We start from the raw sequence: 24,553 nt of genomic DNA, 5'->3' as shown, positions 1-24,553 counted from the left end.
ATTCTGCTAATGTGTGTATACATACACACATACTAATATACACATACACATACAAAGATAGATACATTCATACCTTTCTACATTTATTTTTAGGCCTTAATGTACATAGGTTTCATCCCTCATTAACTCAAGAAGGATTTAAGTTGGAAGTTACGGACTGGAACACCTTTGATGTGAAATTCTCAGTGTAATAGTTAATAGGATATAGCACGAAACAAAACTGCAGTAAAGATATATTTTAATTACAATTATTATGTTTAAGGGGTTCTGATGCTTTCATCACAACCACACATATGTGTACATCTTTGCATTGCATATACATTCTTTTTTTCAAGTACACACAGAGCGGCCATTTTTTTTCTGATATTGAGCAAACGGCTAAAAGGCGTTGTATACGATTTGTGGCAGACAAAAGATAATTCAGAAACGATACCTTTAAATGCCTCGTGAATTAAACAAGCATAGAATCAACAGTTCTATCTCGTGCCTCCCACATGTGACGAATGGAGTGTTACCTAGGTAACCAGATGTACTATTACTGTATGTCTAGCCAGATGGTCAGGGCACTTGACTCGTAATCTGAGGGTTGCGTGTTCGAATCCCCGTCACACCAAACATGCTGGCTCTTTCAGCCGGAAGGGCCTTATAATGTGACGGCCAGTCCCATTATTCGTTGATAAAAAGTAGCCCAAGGGTTGGCGGTGAGTGGTGATGACTAGCTGCTTTCCCTCTAGTGATTAGTCTTATACCGCTAAACTAGGGACGGCTAACGCAGATAATCCTCGTGTAGCTTTGCATTAAATTAAAAAAACAAACAAGTACTGTCTGTCAATGTGAAGCTGTCACATCACTGAAATAGAACCCCTAAATCAGTAGATTATATCAAAAGGAAAAACAGGTGGAAACTATGGAAGAAACTAACACAGTTATAGTAAGATAAAAGTAAACAACGAGTATTATATTTACCATACCAAAACTGTTATAGTAAGATAAAAGTACAAACAAATAGCCTTATAATTACCATACCAGTATTATGTTTATAACAGCAAAACAGTCTGTTAATGTAAGATTCATCCGAGGAATACTTTTGTTATAGCAACACACAAGTGAGAAAATTAGTATTATAATCACCACATCGACATTGCTTTTGTATTAATAAAAAAAGTGAGAAAACAGCGATATAACATAAGTGCGAGAGAGTATTTATGTTAGAACAACAGAAAGATAAAAAAATATATGTTTTATAATCCTTATACCAGGAAACAGTTTTCTTATGGTAATATTGTAAGTAACTTGCATTTTTACTTTTATCTTAGTATAACAGTGTTGGTATAGTAAATATAACACTCATTTTTTACTTTTATCTTAGTATAACAGTGTTGGTATAGTAAATATAACACTCATTTTTTACTTTTATCTTAGTATAACAGTGTTGGTATGGTAAAGATAACACTCATTTTTTACTTTTGTCTTGGTATAACAGTGTTGGTATGGTAAATATAACACTCATTTTTTACTTTTATCTTAGTATAACAGTGTTGGTATGGTAAATATAACACTCATTTTTTACTTTTGTCTTGGTATAACAGTGTTGGTATGGTAAATATAACACTCATTTTTTACTTTTATCTTAGTATAACAGTGTTGGTATGGTAAATATAACACTCATTTTTTACTTTTATCTTAGTATAACAGTGTTGGTATGGTAAATATAACACTCATTTTATACTTTTGTCTTAGTATAACAGTGTTGGTATGGTAAATATAACACTCATTTTTTTACTTTTATCTTAGTATAACAGTGTTGGTATGGTAAATATAACACTCATTTTTTACTTTTATCTTAGTATAACAGTGTTGGTATGGTAAATATAACACTCATTTTATACTTTTATCTTAGTATAACAGTGTTGGTATGGTAAATATAACACTCATTTTTTACTTTAATCTTATTATAACAGTGTTGATATGGTAAATATAACACTCATTTTTACTTTAATATTAGTATAACAGTGTTGGTATGGTAAATATAACACTAATTTTTTTTTTTTACTTTTAAATCACTATAACAATGTTGGTATCATGATTTCGCTGTTTATTTTGTTACTATACTGTCTGTAACACTAGAATTTATACTTTCAGAAATATATGAAACCCCTCAAGAGTCCAGACAACGCAGGTATTGTTGAACCAAGCCTTGTTGATGAAATATTCCACCAGATACCGGAGATTCTCGTTCATCACGAGGGATTTCTGGAAATGCTTCGACAACGTCTAGCTAACTGGGATACCAAACAGAAAGTGGGAGACGTTTTTGTTGAAGCTGTAAGTAAATAAGCTTTTATTACCTAGAAGAAGTATAAAATCAAAACCAAAATATACTGTCGTGTTTTTTGGCATATCCAAAACAGAAGCGGAGTGATAAGAGAACACACATTAGATAATCTCTATGTAAGACGTTATCTATACGTGTCCGAACTTCTAAATAAAATTCAAAAGTGGAGAAAATTGGGTTATCTGTTCAGCTTTCACATTTCTAATGTTTACGTTTTCAGTTGTTTTGATGAATCCACAAAATCATTCTGTAAATTTAACACGCAAGATAGTTGTGTAATGTTTAACTGTGCTTTAACTTTTATATCAATACACACACATATGTACACCTTGTTATATGGGTGTTTGAGCTTACAGTTGGTTTCATATTTAAATTTTCCTTAATGATATTTAATACTTGTCAATGATTATACTATTTGCTTTTCCTTCATACGAGTATACTGTTAATGATTTTGGTCATACTTGGACCCCAAGTGGTCCTGGTACCAGAGTATGGTTCTGACCTGGGTCGTATTTACTAGAGTATGGAGATTTTGAAAAAAAAAAAACTACACAAGATACGACTGTAATAAAATATAGGAAACTTTAATTTGATTTAACGTTTAGGCCTAAACCCTTGTTCAGGGCGCAGATAGCCAAGTTGCTTTGCGCCATAAAATGCCAAACCAACCAGTCAACCCTTGTTCAGATAATGTATGCTAAAGTTGTATATAAGGAACACATTTACCAGAGTATGACTCTGACTGGGTCGCCCCGGTGTAGCTATCTAGTCCTAGTACTAGAGTATAACTGTGAATAGGTCATCCCGGGTGTAGTCCTAGTATTAGAGTATGGCTGTGTACCTTGGTCGTCATAGTGTGGACATTCATTTCTGGTACTCGGGTATATGTACTTCTTCTGGTCACATTAGTGCGGCAATTCTGCTCTGTTACCTAAGTATGAAAAAAAAACCCACATCTTTAACGTGGCCTTGTATCTCGACAGTTCTTATAGCAATGTGTTATTGTACAGTCTCCCGATCTATGCTCCTAATTTATATATGAAGCTTAACTGTACTATTTAACAACAGACAGACAAGCATAGTCATAAGTCAAAGTTTCACATTCAGCTACATTGCACCACACTTTGCGTGTATTTCTAAGTTTTTATAAAACATAATGCTCAAGCTGGCGAAACACACAGGAAGTGTACTGTAAAATTGTTTGAACTGAACCATTAAAGTACACAAACAAACACACATACACGTATCACAGATCTCCAATAATTTTCCTTTTTTTTTTTGGATTGTTTGCAAATGTAGCATATCAGAACAACAGAAAGAAAAACAATAATAATCGATCATACTTTTATTTACATGTTTTAACATGTCTGTGTATTATCAGCGCCTCTGGTGGCTCAGCGGTATGTCTGTGGACTTACAACGCTAAAAACCGGGTTTTGATACCCGTGGTGGGCAGAGTCCAGATAGCCCATTGTGTAGCTTTGTGCTTAATTCAAACAACAACAGTATTATCAGTTTTCGTTTAGTTCTATGGGTTGATAAGTGTAAAACCAGACTTGTCAGCAGTTAGCATTTAATTATTTGTAGTAATCAATAGACATTCTGTGACCACAGTATTATTGAGCAATATAAGATGTATATTCGCGAACAATAAGTAATTTGATTGCTAATGCATTATTATAACTAGAAAACATTAAGGGAGGGTTTGGATCTTTAGTTGTTTGTATAATTGCTCTAAGAAGTATCCAAAACAAAATAAATGCTGCAATAAAAATTACACAAACAAGTGAAGTGATACCAGTTGGATGGACTTCAAAGCTTCACTTGTTTGATATCCACGATAGCTACAGCTTTTACAAGTATTAAAATTACATTTACTAATTTATAGAGTTTACTCTTTACTTTGTCCTACAGTAAATTTGTGTTTGTGGTTTTAATTCTTAATTTATTATTTTTTTGTAGCAGGATCTCTACTTATTTGTGGCAGGATCTTTACTTATTTTAAAATTCATATTTTTTAAAAAAATATTCTTGCTTGTTTACTTATCTTATACCTGTATAAAGAACATACTTTACCATTGGGTGTTGCGAACTGGTTACTTTTTGTTCGATTAACCATTCTGTGTCAGATATACTTATGCCTAATTCTTAATACTTTCCGAATAGAATACGTATTTGAATGGTCCTCTGAACAATGATGGAGGGCGATTATGAGTTTCGTTTAGATATCACTTCATTAACTAAGACGAGCATTTGAAATATGTACCATTTGAGTTTGCTGTAATTCTTGGCCAGATTTTTCTGATCATAAAAAAGAAACCAAAGAGCATATAGTTGCTTAAATTTAATAGTTTGTTTTCGTATGCTAAGCTAGGCTTATTTACTTCCATTTCAAGTTGTATTCGTGCATTGACTGCTTTATGTAACATCTTTCTTAAGTAAATAACAAACACTTGTTATGTTAACATTTCTTTCAAGATACCTGAGGCTTAGGCGATTTACTGCCATCTAAAATCAACACAATAAAGGCCAGTGGCCTTATACGTTGACTAACCTTTGTACTACTAACCGAATTAGCACTTAAACGTTGTTGAACCCACGTGCTTGCCATAAGATTTGCTGGTATTTCTATATTAGCACGTTCCTGTTGTTTTAATCTTGACCCCTCCACCTTTAATACACTGTAGTAGTTAACCCTACCCATGGATTCGCTTTATAGGTAAGGAAGTTCCTTTTTTTAAGCCTTTGGCAAACATTTGACACGCTATCTTTAGTTCAGATATTTACTCAAAGTTCCATACATCTTCTGGTTTAACAAATGAAGTATTTTGCTTAGGAACCAAACGGAAATTTCTTTCAACATATTAAATAATATGTTATTTATTCAGATGCATATAAAAACTATAAAACGAACAAACTAAAGTTTTTGCATTTTTCTTATTGGTAGGTTTTCCTCGGTGGCTCAGCGATACATTTGACGTTTTTAACTCTAAAATTTGGGGTTCGATAGGTCATCGTGAGGCCAGGCCTGGCCAGGTGGTTACTGCGCTCGACTCGTAATCTGAGGCTCGCGTGTTCGAATCCCCGTTGCACCAAACATGCTTGTCCTTTCAGCCGTGGGGGCGTTATAATGTGATGGTCAATCCCACTATTCGTTGATAAAAGAGTCCAAGAGTTGGCGGTGGGTGGTGATGACTAGCTGCCTTCCCTCTAGTCTTGCACTGCTAAATTATGGACGGTTAGCGCAGATAGCCTTCGAGTAGCTTTGCGCGAAATTCAAAAAACAAACAGAGAAACAAAGCCCATCGTGCAGCTTTACGCTAAAACGAATTTTCTTGGACAATTTTAAGCTCACTATACATTGAAAATAGTAACTGCTTACGCAGTTGACTTTGCTAACGTAATTATTTTGCTACATTCTAATAGCAACCCTAAGCAGTTTCGATGCACAAAGTGTAAAATGCAAACCTAAAATCAATGTTAAAAGCGACAATGTGATTGGAGCATTTAAACGCTTTTCGTAATTCTATCAATTATTTGTTTTCAAAGGTCGTGGAAATAACATATTTTTTTCTATTAGGATAATAAATGAATTAACAGAAGCCGCCATTTTCTTTTAAGGATTAATCAACATAAAGATACCATAACTGCCATGTCTCTGTATTAGACAGACAAATGAGTATATTAATACCAATGTCCAAAATCTGTCAGTGGCCGAAATATTCCAGCAAACTGCAATGTTGATTGGATACTTTAACATGATCAACTCAATGTCTTCCTTCTACAGAACCCTTCTGGGTTTCGGATCGAAAAGTTCCAGGCTCGAGCCACCTTGTTACTGAAGACGCTGAAGGTGCGTGATAAGAACGACTGTCAATCTGTTTTTGCAATTCCTAGAAAGCGACAAAACCCTTGTTGCGGCAAGTGCTGCTCTCCCATTGTCCTCCCTGTGGTCTCTAGCACAAAATTAAGGACGGCTACACCTAGACCGTATTTAACCCATGCTGTTCAGGTTAAAAGTAGCAATACTATAACTGGTCCTATTGTATAATCACGTGAAAAGCAATAAAAGTGGCAAGTTTAATGCTTGTAAATGCGTAACCTTATCCGATATTTAGCACCAAAATCTGTGGCCTTGTTTGCCTGTGAAATTTATAATCCTCTTTTCAGTAAAGGTTGAGCATGATGTACATGGAGAAATTTCTAATCTTTTTCCTGACCTTTTGCTAATTACAGAGTAATAAAATATATGACCTGGGCCTGTGATAAAATGATATTATGCCTCCAGTAAATATCAAGGGTGATTAATCCTTCAGCCATATTAACATTCCAAATACATACACTTAATTTCAGTGGCAATGAATATTACAAACTAGTTAAGCCTAATTCTTTCTGTAAGCTAGTTATCAAGCTCTAATTTCTGTGATTTGGAGTGTTAGTCGTAATGATATCAGGAAATCTATTCAGCTCCGGGCGTGACGTAATTATTAACGTGCACGGACTGTGAATTAGAGGGTGCAATGCTCACATGCCATTGCCCCCCCAAAAAAAAAAAACAACAACAAACAAACAACAACACCCAATTACAAACTATATTATTGAACAAGAGTAGCACAAACTTTGGTGGTAGGAACTGTTGACTGCCCGTGTAATTATGGAGACGGCTGTGTGCAGATTGCCCTTCAACACACAACAAGCTGACTGACTTTATTATAATTATATCTGCTATTAAAATAGAAACTAAAGACCAAACGATATCTTTGATACATTTCCATAATGTGACGTTTTAACCATGAATTTATACAAAACTGGAAGAATAATTTTGAAAATCCTTTGGTGTTAAATATAAACTATAATTAAAATATGGTTTTGAAAGCATGTCCACATTTTGTTATTCCATTTAAATTGCTCACTCTTATTCCCAACAGCCCGGAACGTGTTTTTTTACTAACAAGTAAGATTGAATTAGTCAACCAACAGAAAGTTTAACAAAAATTCATTCAGTGAATGGAACTTTTACTGGAAATAAAACAATTACGTTGTAATTTTTCTGGCAAGGCCAAGTGGTTAGGGCGCTCGACTCGTACTCTGAGTGAGGATCGAGTGTTCGAATCAACGTCATACCAAACACGCTCGCCCTTTCAACCGTGGGAACATTATAATGTTACGATCAATCCTACTATTCGTTGGCAAAATAATAGTACAACAGTTGACGGTGTGTGGTGATGACTAGCTTCCTTCCACCTGTTTGTACACTGCTAAATTATGGATGGCTAACGCAGATAGCTTTGATCTAGCTTTGCGCAAAATTCAAAACAACGAACAAATAAAACGTCACCTCGGTTACGGACTGGCGGGTCTTGCAGAAAAGAAATCTTATTGAAAATACAGTTCATTTTGTTCTCATCATCTATTCTTATTATAACAAGGAATAAATTAGCTTTGTAAAAGCTAAATCCGTTATTGCGTTCAGTAATATTACTTCTAGTAACGTACGTATTCATTATTATAACACAATGTAAATTACGTTACTTTGATAAACGTTTGTGTATTGACCGTCACATTATAACGCCTACTTCGGTGAAATCGCGAACATGTTTGGTATAACGAGGATTCGAACCCACGACCCTCGGATTACGAGTCGAACGCCTTAACACGCTTGGCCATGGCGGGAAATTTTGTTATGTGTTTTTTTTACATAGAAAAGGAGTGAGTTCACCAGATGTTTTTCAATCATTTATTCATTTTGAATATTGTGTCAGGTGAATTCATACGACTATATTCAATATTGCAATACGCAGGCCTATTTATTAGACGTATGTTTAAAAACCTTAGTAGTCTTGACGGATGAATTAGCGAAGGAAGTTGAATGTAAGTTTGTTAACCCTCATTGGATCGTGGGACATTTTGTAAATTCACAGTTTTGAACATATTTCAACACAGTATGACAATTAACGATAAACCCACTTGAAGTAAAAAATGTATCTCGAGACGGCTGGTATGGGTATTCAGACCTTTATTAAAATAAAGTAGAGAACAACGTTTCGACCTCTTTGGGTCATCTTCAGGTTAACAAACTAAAACGTTTGTAATTTCAGAATTACAACGTTTAACGTTGAGTAATTATCCCTGTAACTACGTTGTTACAAAGTCACCTGCTACAATGTAAAGATTTATAGATACTAAAATGTTTCGCCGTTAAGTTTTCGGCGTTAAATAAAGCACTTAATCATCGGTTTGTAAGTAATTAACAGCCCAGCTTCACTAGAAATAAATTATTCCATTGTGAGTATTGAGCACTGAGTAACACACGTGGTCATTGTTTTCCTTCATTTACAGAACGTAAATCTTTACAGAACATTTACTAGCTTTCATTTTCTTTTCTATAAGTTCATATTAGGCATAGGGGCCAGTGTTTATGACCTTCAAGTTAATATCAAAGGTTCAAGGTTACCATAAACGAAAAGTGCTTTTCATCCTGTTGCTATCTTTCCTTGAATATTATTTAGGAGGTTATAGATTGAATATAACGAAAAGACTATTTTCAATGGTACATACTTGTGGTACATAATTAACGAGTCACGAAAATGTCGGATAATTATTTCCTTTTATCAAATTCTACTTAAAACCCTTTTTAAATTTATTTCTAAGACCAAACTTTTTTTTAATTTTTGTCTTTAACATCCAAACATTTAACACGTTAAATTACTGACATTTCTAAAATAGAAATATTATAAAACGATTTACGGTATCAAAGCTGGTAAATGTTTTAGATATTTTCATGTTCCTATGAGTTTTAAATTTCTTCACCACAAGATTCAGTATGTGTCATTTATATTGACTAAAAGCATTGTATTTATTACGGAATTAATTAATTTATATTTATATAATTTATAATTATATTTATATTTATGTTCCTGACTTATTTATTAAAATCAGATGATCATTTTGATGTCAGTAACGTTTGTCACGTGCGATTTCCCTTTATTCTTTCGTGAATATAACCTAGGTGATAAATCTTTGGGTGTGTTTCGTGCGACAAAGTGAAACGGAAGTACCTTGAGATAGGTTGTTTAAATACAGCTTCTATAAGTGCTTTTCTTTAGCTAACGTCAAAAATATTCAGCTAAACAAGTTTCTCGGTGGTTTTATGGGGCAAGTCACGTGCATCGATATGCACAATGTCAAAGCCCCTGTTTCATATTTGTTTGTTAACGTTTTTGTTCATGGATCTAATTTATAGATAATGCTCAGTAAAGATGAAGATGTGTAGAGAGACATCTAGCGGACACATTACTTTTATTGATACAAAAGTAATTAAAAGTTCATACTTTTTTTTTCAATTTTAGTGTAGCGCAATGGTAACTAGGGATTTTTGGACAATAAAAACCGTATATTTCAAAACATGGAAATAGGAATATCTTCTCTTCTGAATCAAACTTTTCTTATTTTAAAGTTTTGAGGCTACTGAAGTTCGTGTTACACATGCACATACTGAGTATGAAAACATATAACCTCGGGTGATCACAGTTGATCTGTGAGTCCTAGTAAATGATTAAGTATTCGATTTCGGAGTTTTATTTTAATTCGCGTGCAGACTTATTCAAACCCTGTGTCACCAAGTAAAAATTATATATGCGTATATTAAAAATATGCATGAAATATCAAACTACAAAGCATTGATAACCTGAAGTGAACCGCAGGCGTTGTTTGTTTTCGTGATGACTAAATTCGTTTGTTTGTTTTGTTTTTTGAATTTTGCGCAAAACTACTCGAGGGCTATCTGCTCTAGCCGTCCCTAATTTTGCAGTGTAAGACTAGAGGGAAGGCAACTAGTCATTACCACCTACCGCCAACTCTTGGACTACTCTTTTTCCAACGAATAGTGGGATTGACCGTTACATTATAACGCCCCCACGGCTGAAAGGGCGAGCATGTTTAGTGCAATAGGGATGCGAACCCGCAACCCTCGGATTGCGAGTCGAACGCCTTAACACACCTGGCCATCTATGAATCCGTAAAGGGTGGCGAAACGCTTGTAGTGCGTAGAGTCCTATGTGCTAATAAGAAACACAACTATAATTCAATGTTAATTTCATTAACAAATCTGAGTAGGTGGCTTAATTTGATAAAAAATTGATGATAATATCGAATATTATGGTCGTTTCTTTGTATTTTATGTGCGTTAATTATTACTTGCGTATTTTATAATAGGAAAAAATTACATCAATAGATTTGCTTTCTATTGTTATTATTGAAAGAAGTCTTTTACTGAAAAATCAGAAGCGGATACTAGAACAGTTTGTTACAATACACGCAGGACCAATATCTAGAATATCTGTGTCAAGGAACAAAAATAAAAGTAGAAATACCAGACCTAGTAATATTACACACATACCAGACCTAGTAATATTACACACATACCAGACCTAGTAATATTACACACATACCAGACCTAGTAATATTACACACATACTAGACCTAGTAATATACACACACATACCAAACCTAGTAATATTACTAGTAATACACATACCAGACCTAGTAATATTACACACATACCAGACCTAGTAATATTACACACATACCAGACCTAGTAATATTACACACATACCAGACCTAGTAATATTACACACATACCAAACCTAGTAATATTACACACATACCAGACCTAGTAATATTACACACATACCAGACCTAGTAATATTACACACATACCAAACCTAGTAATATTACACACATACCAGACCTAGTAATATTACACACATACCAAACCTAGTAATATTACACACATACCAGACCTAGTAATATTACACACATACCAGACCTAGTAATATTACACACATACCAGACCTAGTAATATTACACACATACCAGACCTAGTAATATTACACACATACCAGACCTAGTAATATTACACACATACCAAACCTAGTAATATTACACACATACCAGACCTAGTAATATTACACACATACCAGACCTAGTAATATTACACACATACCAGACCTAGTAATATTACACACATACCAGACCTAGTAATATTACACACATACCAGACCTAGTATATACATACCAGACCTAGTAATATTACACACACACCTGACCTAGTAATATTACACACATACCAGACCTAGTAATATTACACACATACCAGACCTAGTAATATTACACACATATCAGACCTAGTAATATTACACACATACCAAACCTAGTAATATTACACACATACCAAACCTAGTAATATTACACACATACCAGACCTAGTAATATTACACACATACCAAACCTAGTAATATTACACACATACCAAACCTAGTAATATTACACACATACCAGACCTAGTAATATTACACACATACCAGACCTAGTAATATTACACACATACCAGACCTAGTAATATTACACACATACCAGACCTAGTAATATTACACACATACCAAACCTAGATCCAGAATTAATACACGACGTCCGACATCTAGAGCCAGAATCGATATAGAATGTACAACATTTAGACATAGAATCATTACACGATGTACAACACCAAGACTCAGGATCAGTACATAATATACAACATCTAGATTCAATACACGACATACAACGCCTAGACACAGAGTGAATATGCAATATATATATAAGGTTCAAATGCTGAATCTTTACCCGATACATCAGACTTACGCCCAGAATCATTACACGCTAATATTCCAGACATAGCTAGACACACGTTTGTTACACAATATAACAGAATTAGGCCCACAATCATTACACGATAATATTCCACACCTGTGGCTAGAACTAACTTTGTTACACGGTATACCAGAGTTAGTCCAAGAATCATTCACATGCATTGTTTTTTACCCAGTATTAGTATACAGCGTGTCAAACCTGAGACCAAAATCATTATATTATATTATATAAAAATCTGGTGTCATTGCTTAATGCACGATACCAAGATGTAGATGTAGAAGGAAATTGTTCAATATATGATAAACCAGATGTAGAAGTAGTAGACTCAAGTTTATTATATGATGCACTAGAGCTAGACTTAGTAGACTTGGGATCATTCTATTTGATACTAAACACAGGCTACTAATTATATAATACACTAGAGCTAGACTTAGTAGATTTGGAATCATGATTGTTTACACTAGGCACAGGCTAATAATTATGTAATACACTAGAGCTAGACTTAGTAGACTAGGGATCATTCTATTTGATACTAAACACAGGCTACCAATTATATAATACACTAGAGCTAGACTTAGTAGATTTGGAATCATGATTGTTTACACTAGGCACAGGCTAATAATTATATAATGCACTAGAGCTAGACTTAGTAGATCATGATTGGGATCATTCTAGACTTAGTAGATTTTTGATACTAAACACAGGCTACTAATTATATAATACACTAGAGCTAGACTTAGTAGATTTGGAATCATGATTGTTTACACTAGGCACAGGCTAATAATTATATAATACACTAGAGCTAGACTTAGTAGATTTGGGATCATTTTACGTTACTCTAAACCTAGACGTATTTTGTTGATTCGGGATATTGTAAGATACACTAAACCTAGTTGTAGTAAACTTGGGGTCATTATACTAGATCTGAAGCATGAATTATTGTTTGATTTCCTAGATTTTGTTTCAGAATAATTACACATCCTTGTACACACAAAAGATAAAAGTGTTCCCACCATACCTTCTTGGAGACCTTGGTTTCAGGAAATTAAAAACGAGTTTGAAATACAGTTGGTCTTGGTTTTCCTTTTTCCATTATTTTTAAATCTGATCTCTACGCGTCACGTAAATATTACGTCTTGAAAATTCAAGTTCATTATTATTACGGCATAAACTTTAAAATTATTAAACATATATGATGAGCACAACTAGCTTAAAACATTAATACACGTAAACATCATTAACTTTCCACTGTTTTACTGTGACCACAATTATATTCAACATTAAATTATAATAACAAAACCTTTACACTGTGGGAGGTGGTTCTGTGTTGTATTAATAATAATATATTAAATTGTTCTGATTTTTTGGTTTTGTTTTGAATTTCGCACAAAGTTATTCGAGGGCTATCTGTACTAGCCGTCCCTAATTTAGCAGTGTAAGACTAGAGGGAAGGCAGCTAGTCATCACCACTCACCGCCAACTCTTGGGCTACTCTTTTACCAACGAATAGTGGGATTGATCGTAACATTATAACGCCCCCACAGCTGAAAGTGCGAGCATGTTTGGCGCGACCGGGATGCGAACCCGCGACCCTCAGAGTACGAGTCGCACGCCTTAACACGCTTGGCCATGCTGGGCCGTTGTGACTTTTACAGGCTGTAAATATCATATGCTCTGTCTGCCTTAATTACAGAGTGCACAGGGCCTTAAACTATTTAATCTGGCATTGCAAGTGGTTTATGATACAGAAATATTTCGCTCTAAAATAAGCAAAATAGTTGTAATCATAATTCTTTTTTAAATGTTTATTGAAAAAAATCTCTCCTGACTTCTTTATTGGCACATGACGCTCTCATTTTCATATATGTACGTTAAGTCTTCCCTCTCCTAAATTTGGATTTAGGACTGTGATTGTGACGAAAATATTCCTGTCGGTTAGTCGTCTTTCTTCCTTTTACCCCAGTAAGTGGGAATTGTTAAAACTGTCTCATAGCCTGGTGAACTGTGTTTGAAACCTGAAACGCGAAAGAAAAGGAAAATGAGCATATTGTAATAGCCTCGTCTCAACACGTGAATGTTCCAGGCACGTGCAAATCTCCATATACAGACAGCTTTTCTTGCCTGTGATAAGATTCTATAAAAAAGTTAATATGACAGTTTCATTTGACCAGAACTCCAAATAGCGATAGTAGATTTTTAAAATTATTTTAACTAATTAAAATGCAGGAGATGGCATGTATATTTTACTAGATCTTAACTGCTTTATAAAATGCAAACGCGGGGAAATTCAAAGCACGAGTTTACCACTGTAAGTTTTTAAAATATCTGTGATTCATTTGTGACAGTTATATTTTCATGTAAAAAGCATTATTTATTTATAATGATTGTTGTACTATAGTATCAAAAGATAATTTGTTATCTTAAGATTAAGACAATGAAGAAGACTACGTGTCTATATCTTTTTACGTGAAATAATGATCTCTGTGCTGAGCGTGGTCTAGTGGTTGATGTGCCGGACTGCGGATCTGAAGTTTCTTGGTTGGCGCCCTGTTACTGACAAGAAACAAAAAATCGCGTTCTGCACTTAAGGACGGTTGGTGATGGTCAAATCACACTATAAGATTAGAGTATCCCACGAGATGATGGTGCGTGTTGTTTTCTAACTTCCTTCCCTTTAGTCTATCACTTCAAAATTAGGAGTGATTAGCGCAGGAAGATATAAAGTAGCTTTGCACGAAGTGCAATCAACAACAGTGACGGTGACTTTAGGCCCGGCATGGCACTCGACTCATAATCTGAGAGTCGCGGGTTCAAATCCCCATCGCATCAAACGTGCTCGTTTATTCAGCCGTGGGAGCGTTATAATGTGACGCCAATCCCATTATTCGTTGGTAAAAGAGTAGCCCAAGAGTTAGCGGTGAGTGTTGATGACTAGCACCTTTATCTCTAGTCTTACACTGCTAAATTAGGGATGACTAGAGAAGATAGCACTCGTGCAGCTTTGCGCGAAATTCAAAACAAACAAACCAAACAGTGACTTTTCATAATTGTTTATCCAGTTAACTTTTAAACTGTAACGTCATAAAAATATTTGAATTCACCTCATTGAAAAACAAAGCAGTTTAACATAAGTTTCGATCCTAAAGCTTTGTATTATGTTTTTTTTTTTTTTTCACGAACGGATATAGATGGTAGAAGAAATAAAAAGAATTACAGCTGTGCTCAAATCGAGAAACGACAGCTTTGGATGGAAGACGTTGAATAAAAGCCAAAGTGCAGTGCAATTGGATCATATTATATTACAGGTGTATGATTCGTAATCAGAGTTGCCATAGAACTTTTAACTTGTTGATTGAAGAAGCTCGGAACGACATATGAATTAGTTCACCTTCAAGTAAAGTAGGTGTATGTCAGTTCCAATGTAACTAAGGGCGACTCGTTTTAGGAAATGTACATGTAATTATGAATGTTCTGTGTACTAAATAGCATAGTTTGTTTTTTACTAAGTCCATCTAAGTTTTGACCAAACATAGCCGAGCGTTTGTTGAAATTTAACCGCTTGTTCAATTGAACCACTTATCTTTATAACACGTTTCATTAGCATACGAAGGACCTCATAACCTCAGTGAGTTTAAGACTTTGTAAATATATCTGTTTCATTTTATGCATGAGAAATTATTGTATAGTTACTAAAATAAAGCTTTATTATCACAATAAGTGCGTCAGATTGTAAGGATTATACTCAGACGAGACGAGAGTTAGTTGTAGATATTAAATACAGGAGTAATCAACAAAACTTCAGACGAGGTATATAACAGGAATACTCATTTGGGGCTTCATACTCATTTGGGGCTTCACTTCCCTTGAGGAATGTATGTTTCTTTGTGTGTAACTTCTATCTGTAAAAAACACTGCTTAGAAAGTAACAAAAGAAAAACCGTAATACTTGCTCCTCGATGGCACAGCGGTAAGTCAACGGATTCACAACTCTCGACTCATGGGTTGGATTCCCCTTTGTATACTCAGAAGATATTTCGATGTGGCTTTGCTATAAGAACAAAAACGCATCTAGTAACACTTCATTAATTTGCCTTATTTTTCAGTGTTTATGTGGAAAGTATGTAAATTAATCGATAATATGAACCTGCCTTTATAAATTAATAAGAAATTCTATATAGTTTATTTTTCAGTTTGTATGTGGAAAGTAGCAACAGCACCGGTAACTCTTTCCCAGAAATGGTAGGCAATAAACACTGAGAGAAGAAAACTATCCGATAAAGTTTCTCTGGTATTTGAGTAGTTTTATTGTTTTGGACATCGTTAACGTTTTTGGCACGATACCAGAATATAAATTATTCAGTTGATGGAAAGGGGATATCTAGAAGGAATGTCTTCGTTCGTTGTTGACCATTCAATACGATTGTGTATTTTTTGTCCAGCTAAACTTTGTCCCCATCTTGCAAAGTGCCCTTACCTGTTTATCACCACAGTTGGTTTTCCTGCTAGTGTAGAAGTAACTCGATAAACCAAAGTCTTCATATAAAAAACAAACAAATAAGCACAAATAAGTCTGTTTTAATATATGACTGTTAGTGTTTAATGTGATGGCATACAGCATAAAGAGCACAAAACATGTTTAATTGCTAATAATTAAATATATTTCACTTGGTAGTGTTGGCTACCTGTCTTGTGTTTCACAATTAAATACTTATTTAGTTGCTAATACTTATATATTTGTCTAATTAGTTGGTCCTACGGGTCTGTCTGGTTTGTTATTGTTACAGACCTGTCTCGTTAATTGTTCTTACAATCCTGCCTGGGCCCGGCCTGGCCAGGTGGTTAAGGGGCTCGACTCGTAATCCGAGGATCGCGGGTTCGAATTCCTGTCACACCAAACATGCTCGCCCTGTCAGCCTTGGTGGCGTTATAAAGTCACGATCAATCCCATTATTCTTTGGTAAAATAGCAGCCCAAGAGTTGGCGGTGGGTGGTGATGACCAGCTGCCTTCTCTCTAGTCTTATACTACTAAAGTAGGGACGGCTAGCGCAGATAGCCCTCGTGTAGCTTTGCGCGAAATTCAAAACAAACCAAACCAAACTATCCTGTCTAATTAGTTATTGTTACAATCTTGTCTAGTACGTTGTTGTTACATTCCTACATGGTTGTTTATTCTGATAGTCTTTTTTTGTTAATTGTTCTTACAATCCTGTTTGGTTAGTTGTTGTTATAGTCGTATCAGGTTATCTACTCTGACAGTTCTGTCTGATTAATTGTTCTTACAGTCCTGTATATTTACTTATTTCAGTACCGTTTTTGTTATGATCCAGTCCTATGATTTTGTATTTTCGAACACTTACAGTCCTGTATATTTACTTATTTCAGTACCGTTTTTGTTATGATCCAGTCCTATGATTTTGTATTTTCGAACACTTCTTACTGGACGTGCACTACTGAAAGTATATGAAGGGCTGAGTACGGTTTTGTATCAATGGGATGGAAACATTGCACCCTCGGAATCATTTCCGGCACATTAACCAAAAAGTAACGCACGGCCTCAAACAGTTTTGAAATTTTGTAAGAAAAGCTTTTGACCTGTTTCTAATTTTGTTTAGAATTTTGCTGAAAGCTACACTAAAGATATCTGCACTTAACAGTGTAAATCATCACCACCCACCGCCAACGCTTGGGCAACTATTTTACCAACGAATACTGGGATTGATCGTGACTTTATAACGCATCCAAGGCTGACAGGGCGAGCATGTTTGGTGTGACAGGAATTCGAACCCGCGATCCTCGGATTACGAGTCGAGCCCCTTAACCACCTGGCCAGGCCGGGCCCAGACAGGATTGTAAGAACAATTAACGAGACAGGTCTGTAACAATGACAAACTAGACAGACCCGTAAGAGCAACTAATTAGACAAATATATAAGTATTAGCAACTAAATAGATATCTAATTGTGAGACACTATACAGGTATACCAATATTAGCAATTGAAGAGGTATCTAATTATTAGCAAGTAGACAGGTAAGCCAACACTACCAACTGAAAAGATATTTATTTATTAGCAATTAAACGTGTTATCTAATTATTAGGTACTTAAGTATTAGCAACTACAGGTATTTGATAATTAGAAACTAGACAGGTATGCCAGTACGCACCTAGAATCTGGATATGTGTTTTAGATACTGGTTTTAACGTTGACAAAGTGCCCAAAGCGAAACGAATAGCGATACACATAGGAATGCGGTTTCTCTCGCATCTACATCGTTGAAGCCTAAAAGGCAGCCTTTAGGTAAAAAGAGAGTGAAATTTATATTAAATGTACCGCAGTTTATGACCCGTTTGAAGTAATTTAGGTTTAAGGCACTGATTGTTTTAGACGTTATTATTTCACTTCAGGTACGATGTAGCATATTTTCTAACACTTTTTAGGACAAGCTTATCACAGAATTTTATTGTTACACACTGTAAGATTATTTTATAAAACCTTTCAGTTTTGGGAACATACGTGCATACGTTCATGAAATATTTAACAGTATGTCTTAACTAAACTTAACGAAATACATGTACTATTTGTTTTTACAGTTATTCTGTGTTCTTTGATGAGGTGGAGAGAGTATGTATGAGAAATGTAAAGTGTTGAAGTTGAGAAAAATGTGCGACAAACAGTAAGTGCTGGTAGTGTTTCACCTTGTGTGACAAACAGTAACTGCTAGAAGTGTTTTACTTTGTGTGAGTACAACAGCATCTGGGATTTCTTAAAATTATTCAATTTAAAACTTAAAAAATCAAGATTTGAAGTCACCCGCTGGGACAACGGTAAGTCTTGGGGTTTACAACGCTAAAATCAGGGGTTTGATTCCCCTCGGTGGACAAAGCAGATATCCCGATGTAGCTTTGCTATAAGAAAAAACACACAAAACACAAACAAGATTCGAAGATGTACACTTACGCAATGTTTTTATAACCTCAGAGTTTATATAAGAATACAATAAGTATGATTTTCCGCATTTGTCTTTAAGATAGATAAAATTGCAAACTGAATGCATGTAATTCATTTGGTACTCTTAAGCCTCGAAGTATCTACGTTGTTTTTTATACTGTTCACAGAGAAGACTCGGTACTACGTCACACTGAGTAATCAGAAATCTCTACGTTTTTCGTGTTACAAAACTGTGTAAAAAAAGAACTATCAAAAACTGGATGACTTTACTAATTTTCTTTGTGGAATACAAACAGTTCAACAAATCAGGCGTTTAAAAGTGATTAATGAATATCTTACAGTTTGTAAAAACGAAACAAAAAAACAGTTAACTTGCATTTTGTTATGTGGAAATAATGAGATAATTTGAGAAATTGTTATTGGATTACCTTATTTTTCAACAGCCTTCACCTCCTTATCAGATTTCGTTGTTTTTAAATATATATTTTTTAAATGTAGTTGGATTATTATTTTGGTACTATTACCATCAAATTTCTAAATTGTTAGAATTTTAAAACATTTCTTTTATACTGTATTAGAAAAAATAGAGTTGTTTGTTTGTTATTGTTATTATCTGTGTTGTGCCCACCACAAGTATAGAAACTCCATTTTTAGCGTTTATAAGCCTTCAGACTTATGAACCACTGGGGACAAAACGGTGGAGAATTAGTATACAACACGAAAACCATCCGTTACGAGACTATAGATTTCTTTATTAACACTTTTGTCAGCTGTCATAGTTTTGAGAAGTGATTATTTGTTCTGCTGTTGGTATGTCAGTATGGGCTAAGCTCCGCTACTTACTTCTGCCTTGAAAGATCTGTTTGTTTTTCTTTCACTCTTTTTTTTCTTCTGACTCCAAGCGCCATTAAACCTGAACTACTATTAACTTATGTCCAGTGAACAACAGTAATCTTTGACGTATCTGCCGAAAAACGGAAACAAAGGATCGATTTGGTCTCAGGAGGGTGATGTTAGCACGTTGTGATATTGGAGGAGGGGCCGTGCAATAAATTCAGGAACTCAATACAACTTTTAGCCTCAGTGGAACGCTTCTCACTAATTTTCCAATCTGTCTCTGTCAAGCCAGCAGATTGAAGTTACCCAGGAGTTCCTGACGATCTGAGAGAAGACATTCTCCCAGAATGTGTTAAATGTTTTCAAGGAAAGTCGAAATTTCGATCTACAGAGATGTTTGTACATATTTGTGTAATAGTCGGGTAGGCAGATGGATGAAATGACTGAATGACACTCCAGATTTTTATTCGCTTGCATTCATGTTAACAAAATATATAATATGCAAAAACAACAGCTAATCGCCCAAATATTTGCGAAACAGAAAATATGCATAAACTTGGCTGGTTTATATTTGAAATGCATATGATATTTCTCAATTAAAACAAGTAAAATAACGAACGCCACACAGCTTGTTTGCTAAACGTTTCATTGATTATTTCAGTACAGTTTAGCAGGAATATAATACTAGCACTAGTTAGGGCTGTGAAATACCCAGTTAGTTTATTTTTAAATCTATTTGCAAACTAAAAGAAAAAAAAACGATGAAAACTGTAAACTGGACGTTGAGATTCTTTGATAAATATCAAAACCTTGCTAAATACTATCCTTCAAAGGCTTATTTCGTAAGTTTTTTAGTTATAACACAAAGATGGTCAAACTTAGCTTTAATCTCAGTTAAAATTAAGCCATTTATTTTCTATGGAGAATATGTGTATAACGGTCGTTTTTTTTCAAGCAAGTGAAACGGTTATTCAAGAAAAGTTGACGTTTAATCAATACCACTGAAATTTTGTAAAGTACTTTGAAATTGACCGAATTTATAGAATATTTTGATACCATTAGCCCTCAGAGTGTAATGAAAAGTCAGTCTAGATTTTGAAGTTAGGAGAAAAGAAAAGTTTTTCTCTTTACCTTCTAGAGAAATTTGATGGTTTATGTGACCTCTTAGAATTTCAATTCAATTTACATTATGTATATGAATGAATAAAGTCGTGTTAAATGTAGTCTGGTTTGGTACACCCTCTTAGTTTTAATTTCTTATGCTTTTAAAACTGTTAATAAGATAAAGAGCTTATGAGTCCAGGATGTACAACCCATGCATTTATATTGACAGATACGCTTCAACTTTATAGATCCAATAATGTTTTTAAAAATCCAGTAGAAACTTTCAGTATTGGAACTAATAGTATTATTCATTCAATTGTAAGTTTTAACTGAACATTTATCTGCATTCATGTAATATAAGCTTATTATTCCCTCTATCTGGGGCTTCGACAACGATTTGAGCTTCATGTGACAAGTGAACTTGTTCTCTTTTGGTTGGGAGTTGTTGCACAATATCTGGAATGTTTGAAAATTAAGCAAATTCACTTTGTTCCGACATACAAGTATTATTACTTTCGAGCTAAATGAAGGTTGTTGTCAATAATGTCTGGCTGGGCATTGGAGGAAGGTTAATGCTGATGTCGGCGATAATGATAATAATATATGTTGTTAGACTGTCGGCGGCGGGCGTCAATAAATCCTATACTAAGGAATTAGATGTGGAAGGAAAACGGGAGTGCCCTGAGAAAAAACTACTTTCATTGGGCGGGCGCCGAGAAAGCTTTCTACCCAATGGCTATGTTGGAACCAGAAATTAAACCTGAAAAACGAAGTTGTGATAAAGTGAAGAAACACTTGAACTTTAAACACAGAAAAATAAAGTAGAATTACATACAATAAAAAGGCAGACATAGCTGTTAACTACCCAGGGGATTAGGTGCTATCCATTAAGTATTAAGATAAATGAGGAGGTGTATTTTGGTCATGACTGCTATGGTTGGAAACTGTGCTGAGTGGGGTTTTTGTTTTGTTTAACACCGATGTAGACACTTAAAGTGGTATTTTTAAATTTATTGTTTCATCGGTGAGAATTCCAACACAACACAACATGCAGGTGGACTGGAAGTGACTGCTTCTGCTGTGACTTTAGTTAGTGTTGACTTCTGATTGATGGCTGAGGACGACAGTTAATCCTATTATGTGCATGATACTTTTTGTAGTGTCAGTGTTTTTTTTTTAAATTCAAGTATTAAAACTAATTTTTCTTTTTGGCTCTTTCCGTAGTTGTTCTTTTTAAAGTACAAATATTCAGAAGTGACAGATTTTTCACCCTCCACAACTCTGATGGAATCATAACGTACGTGAATTCTTGATTCTACGAGACTTCACGGTATAAGTTCTTCCACAGAAGTTAGGAATGCTAATAACCATATTTGTTTCTCGTAATTTCGGACAATACACCCGTCATTATTTTACCTGTTTCTAAGAGCACTTTTGTTCTGAATTTATGTTTATTTTTTCATCGAAATATGTAATTCTGGTGCAAGATAAAAATGTAGTATTATGTTGGAAATAGCTTAAGTTGAGAGCCTTCTGTATGGTGTTTAGTTTTGTTGTGTGTGCTTTTACATTTTTTGAAAATCTATTTGGGACACTCTCGCACAATTTTATGAAATAGCATATGACTTTTTAGTTGCTTGTTTGAGGTACTTACTGGTTTGAAAATTTTTGTGAAAACGTTTAGAGATTTCTTTGTAGCCTGTTTATGATGCTTGCTTACTTTAAACGTTTGTGAAAGCGTTAAGAGATTTCTTCTTAACATGTTTATGGTACTTAATTGATTGAAGAGTTTTGTGGAAGAGCTTAGAGACCTTTTGATAGCTTGTTTGGGGTACTTACTGCTTTAGAAAGTTTTGTGAAAGAACTTAGAAACGTTTTGGTAGACTACGTGGGATACTTATTGATTTGAAAAGTTTTGTAGAGGAGGTTAGTGATTTTAAAAAGCGTGTTTGAGATGGACGTATACTGGTTTGTAATTTTTTGTTAAATGAGTTAATGCGTTCTTGACTTTCACGTGTTGTTCTTAAACGTAAACTTAAGGTATGAGTACCTAACATTAAAGTTTATTATTTCTTTAAATATTGCCCTCTAGTAGTACAACGGTATGTCTGCGTTAAAACAGGGTTTCGATACACGTAGTGGGCAGAGCATTATTGTGTAGCTTTGTGCTTAATTCCAAACAAACTCGAAGTATCTAATAATAAATGTTTCATTTTTAACCATTATTTATAAATATGAGAAGTATCCGAGTAAGACATTCTTCAGTAACTTATTTCACCTGTTATTTACATTATCCTGATTAATGATTAAGTCAGCCGTTCGAATGTTTTGGAAAACTTGTGGCCCCAGCTGTGAAGTCAGGAACTCAAAGAAGCAAACAAAAAAAAAAAGATAGTTTGAGAAATTAAAGTTATAGAAACTTTTAAACCTCACTGTTTATCAGTATGTGAGTCTGCCTGTTTGCTTTCTCAAATATTTCTATAATTATTTATAGTTTGTATGTTTAAAATTCTGGTTACCACTGTTGAAGCGGACTTACTTTGAAGTAAGGGCCATTCAGGGGCGTAGCCAGCCTCACAGGGTGGAAAGGGAGTTTGTTTCCGAATAAGAATTTAAGTGATGTGCATGATATTTAAAATTTTATTTTAAAAAAGAAGTATTTTTCTAATAATGGAACAGTCTTTCGACCTTCCGCTTACCAATCCCCTTTCTGATATATTATTGGATTCTTTGGGAATCGTCTTTGATATTTCCAAAGCATTTTAATAATAGGTTTGTTTGTTATTTTGAATTTCGCGCAAAGCTACTCCTACGCGAGGCGTATCTGCGCTAGCCGTCCCTAATCTAACAGTGTAAGATTAGAGGGAAGACAGCTAGTCATTACCACCCACCGCCAACTCTTTGTATACCCTTTACCAAGGAATAGTGGGATTGACCGTCACATTATAACGCCCTCACGGCTGAAAGTGCAAACATGTTTGGTATCACGGGAATTCGAATCCGCAATCCTCAGATTACGAGTCGAGTGCCTTAATCCATCTGGCCATGCCGTTAATAATGGGAAATCGTTAGAAATAATATTCATTACTAAAAATCTGTATTGTTCCAGTGAGTAAAGCTAATGTTTGTTAAGATATAACGTTTATTTTCTTTTGAAGTGCACGATTAAGTGGAATATTTCGTACCACATTGAATCCTTGTTTTGTATTTATATTTTCCGTGATCGAGAAAAAACTCGATACCATGGTATAACTTTTATGAATTAACTTCAGTATTATATTGTTTGCGTGCGTTGGATATTTTGAAATCATTCGCATTTCTATTCTATTATTTATACACTTTTAAGTGTAGTACAATGACCACTTTGTTTTTTTCGGAAGCTGTAGTGTTTGTGGTTCATTGTACTGTAATAATGTGCTCGTTGGTGTATATTTGTAAGATAAAGAGATTGAACGTAACATCTGGTAAAGAAGGACGAAGAAACCGCCAAATCCTTTGGAAGATGTAAGGAACTCTTCGAGATATTATTACTATATACTTAAAGCTTTATAGCTTATAAATTGTGGTTTGTGTTCTAGGCTAGTACGCGTTTTAAAATCTTATCAACCTAAATCCGTAAAAGTCCAATCAACGTTCCTTAGCA

The 24,553-nt window shown here is 34.6% G+C and overlaps 1 protein-coding gene across 1 annotated transcript in view; it reads left to right on the top strand.

Annotated features, from left to right (window-relative positions):
• The window catches only part of LOC143230770 (uncharacterized), a 228,158-nt gene that overhangs the window by 120,592 nt on the left and 83,013 nt on the right, over nt 1-24,553 (top strand). Inside the window, exon 3 of the mRNA XM_076464895.1 lies at nt 2,143-2,325. Within this exon, the coding sequence (XP_076321010.1) occupies nt 2,143-2,325 (183 nt within the window). The remainder of the gene's footprint in view (nt 1-2,142; nt 2,326-24,553) is intronic.

Source organism: Tachypleus tridentatus, chromosome 10, assembly GCF_004210375.1.
Source record: "Tachypleus tridentatus isolate NWPU-2018 chromosome 10, ASM421037v1, whole genome shotgun sequence".
Lineage (NCBI taxonomy): Eukaryota > Metazoa > Arthropoda > Merostomata > Xiphosura > Limulidae > Tachypleus > Tachypleus tridentatus.
Note: the sequence above shows the minus strand (reverse complement) of the source record. Positions and strands in the feature narration are given on the sequence as shown.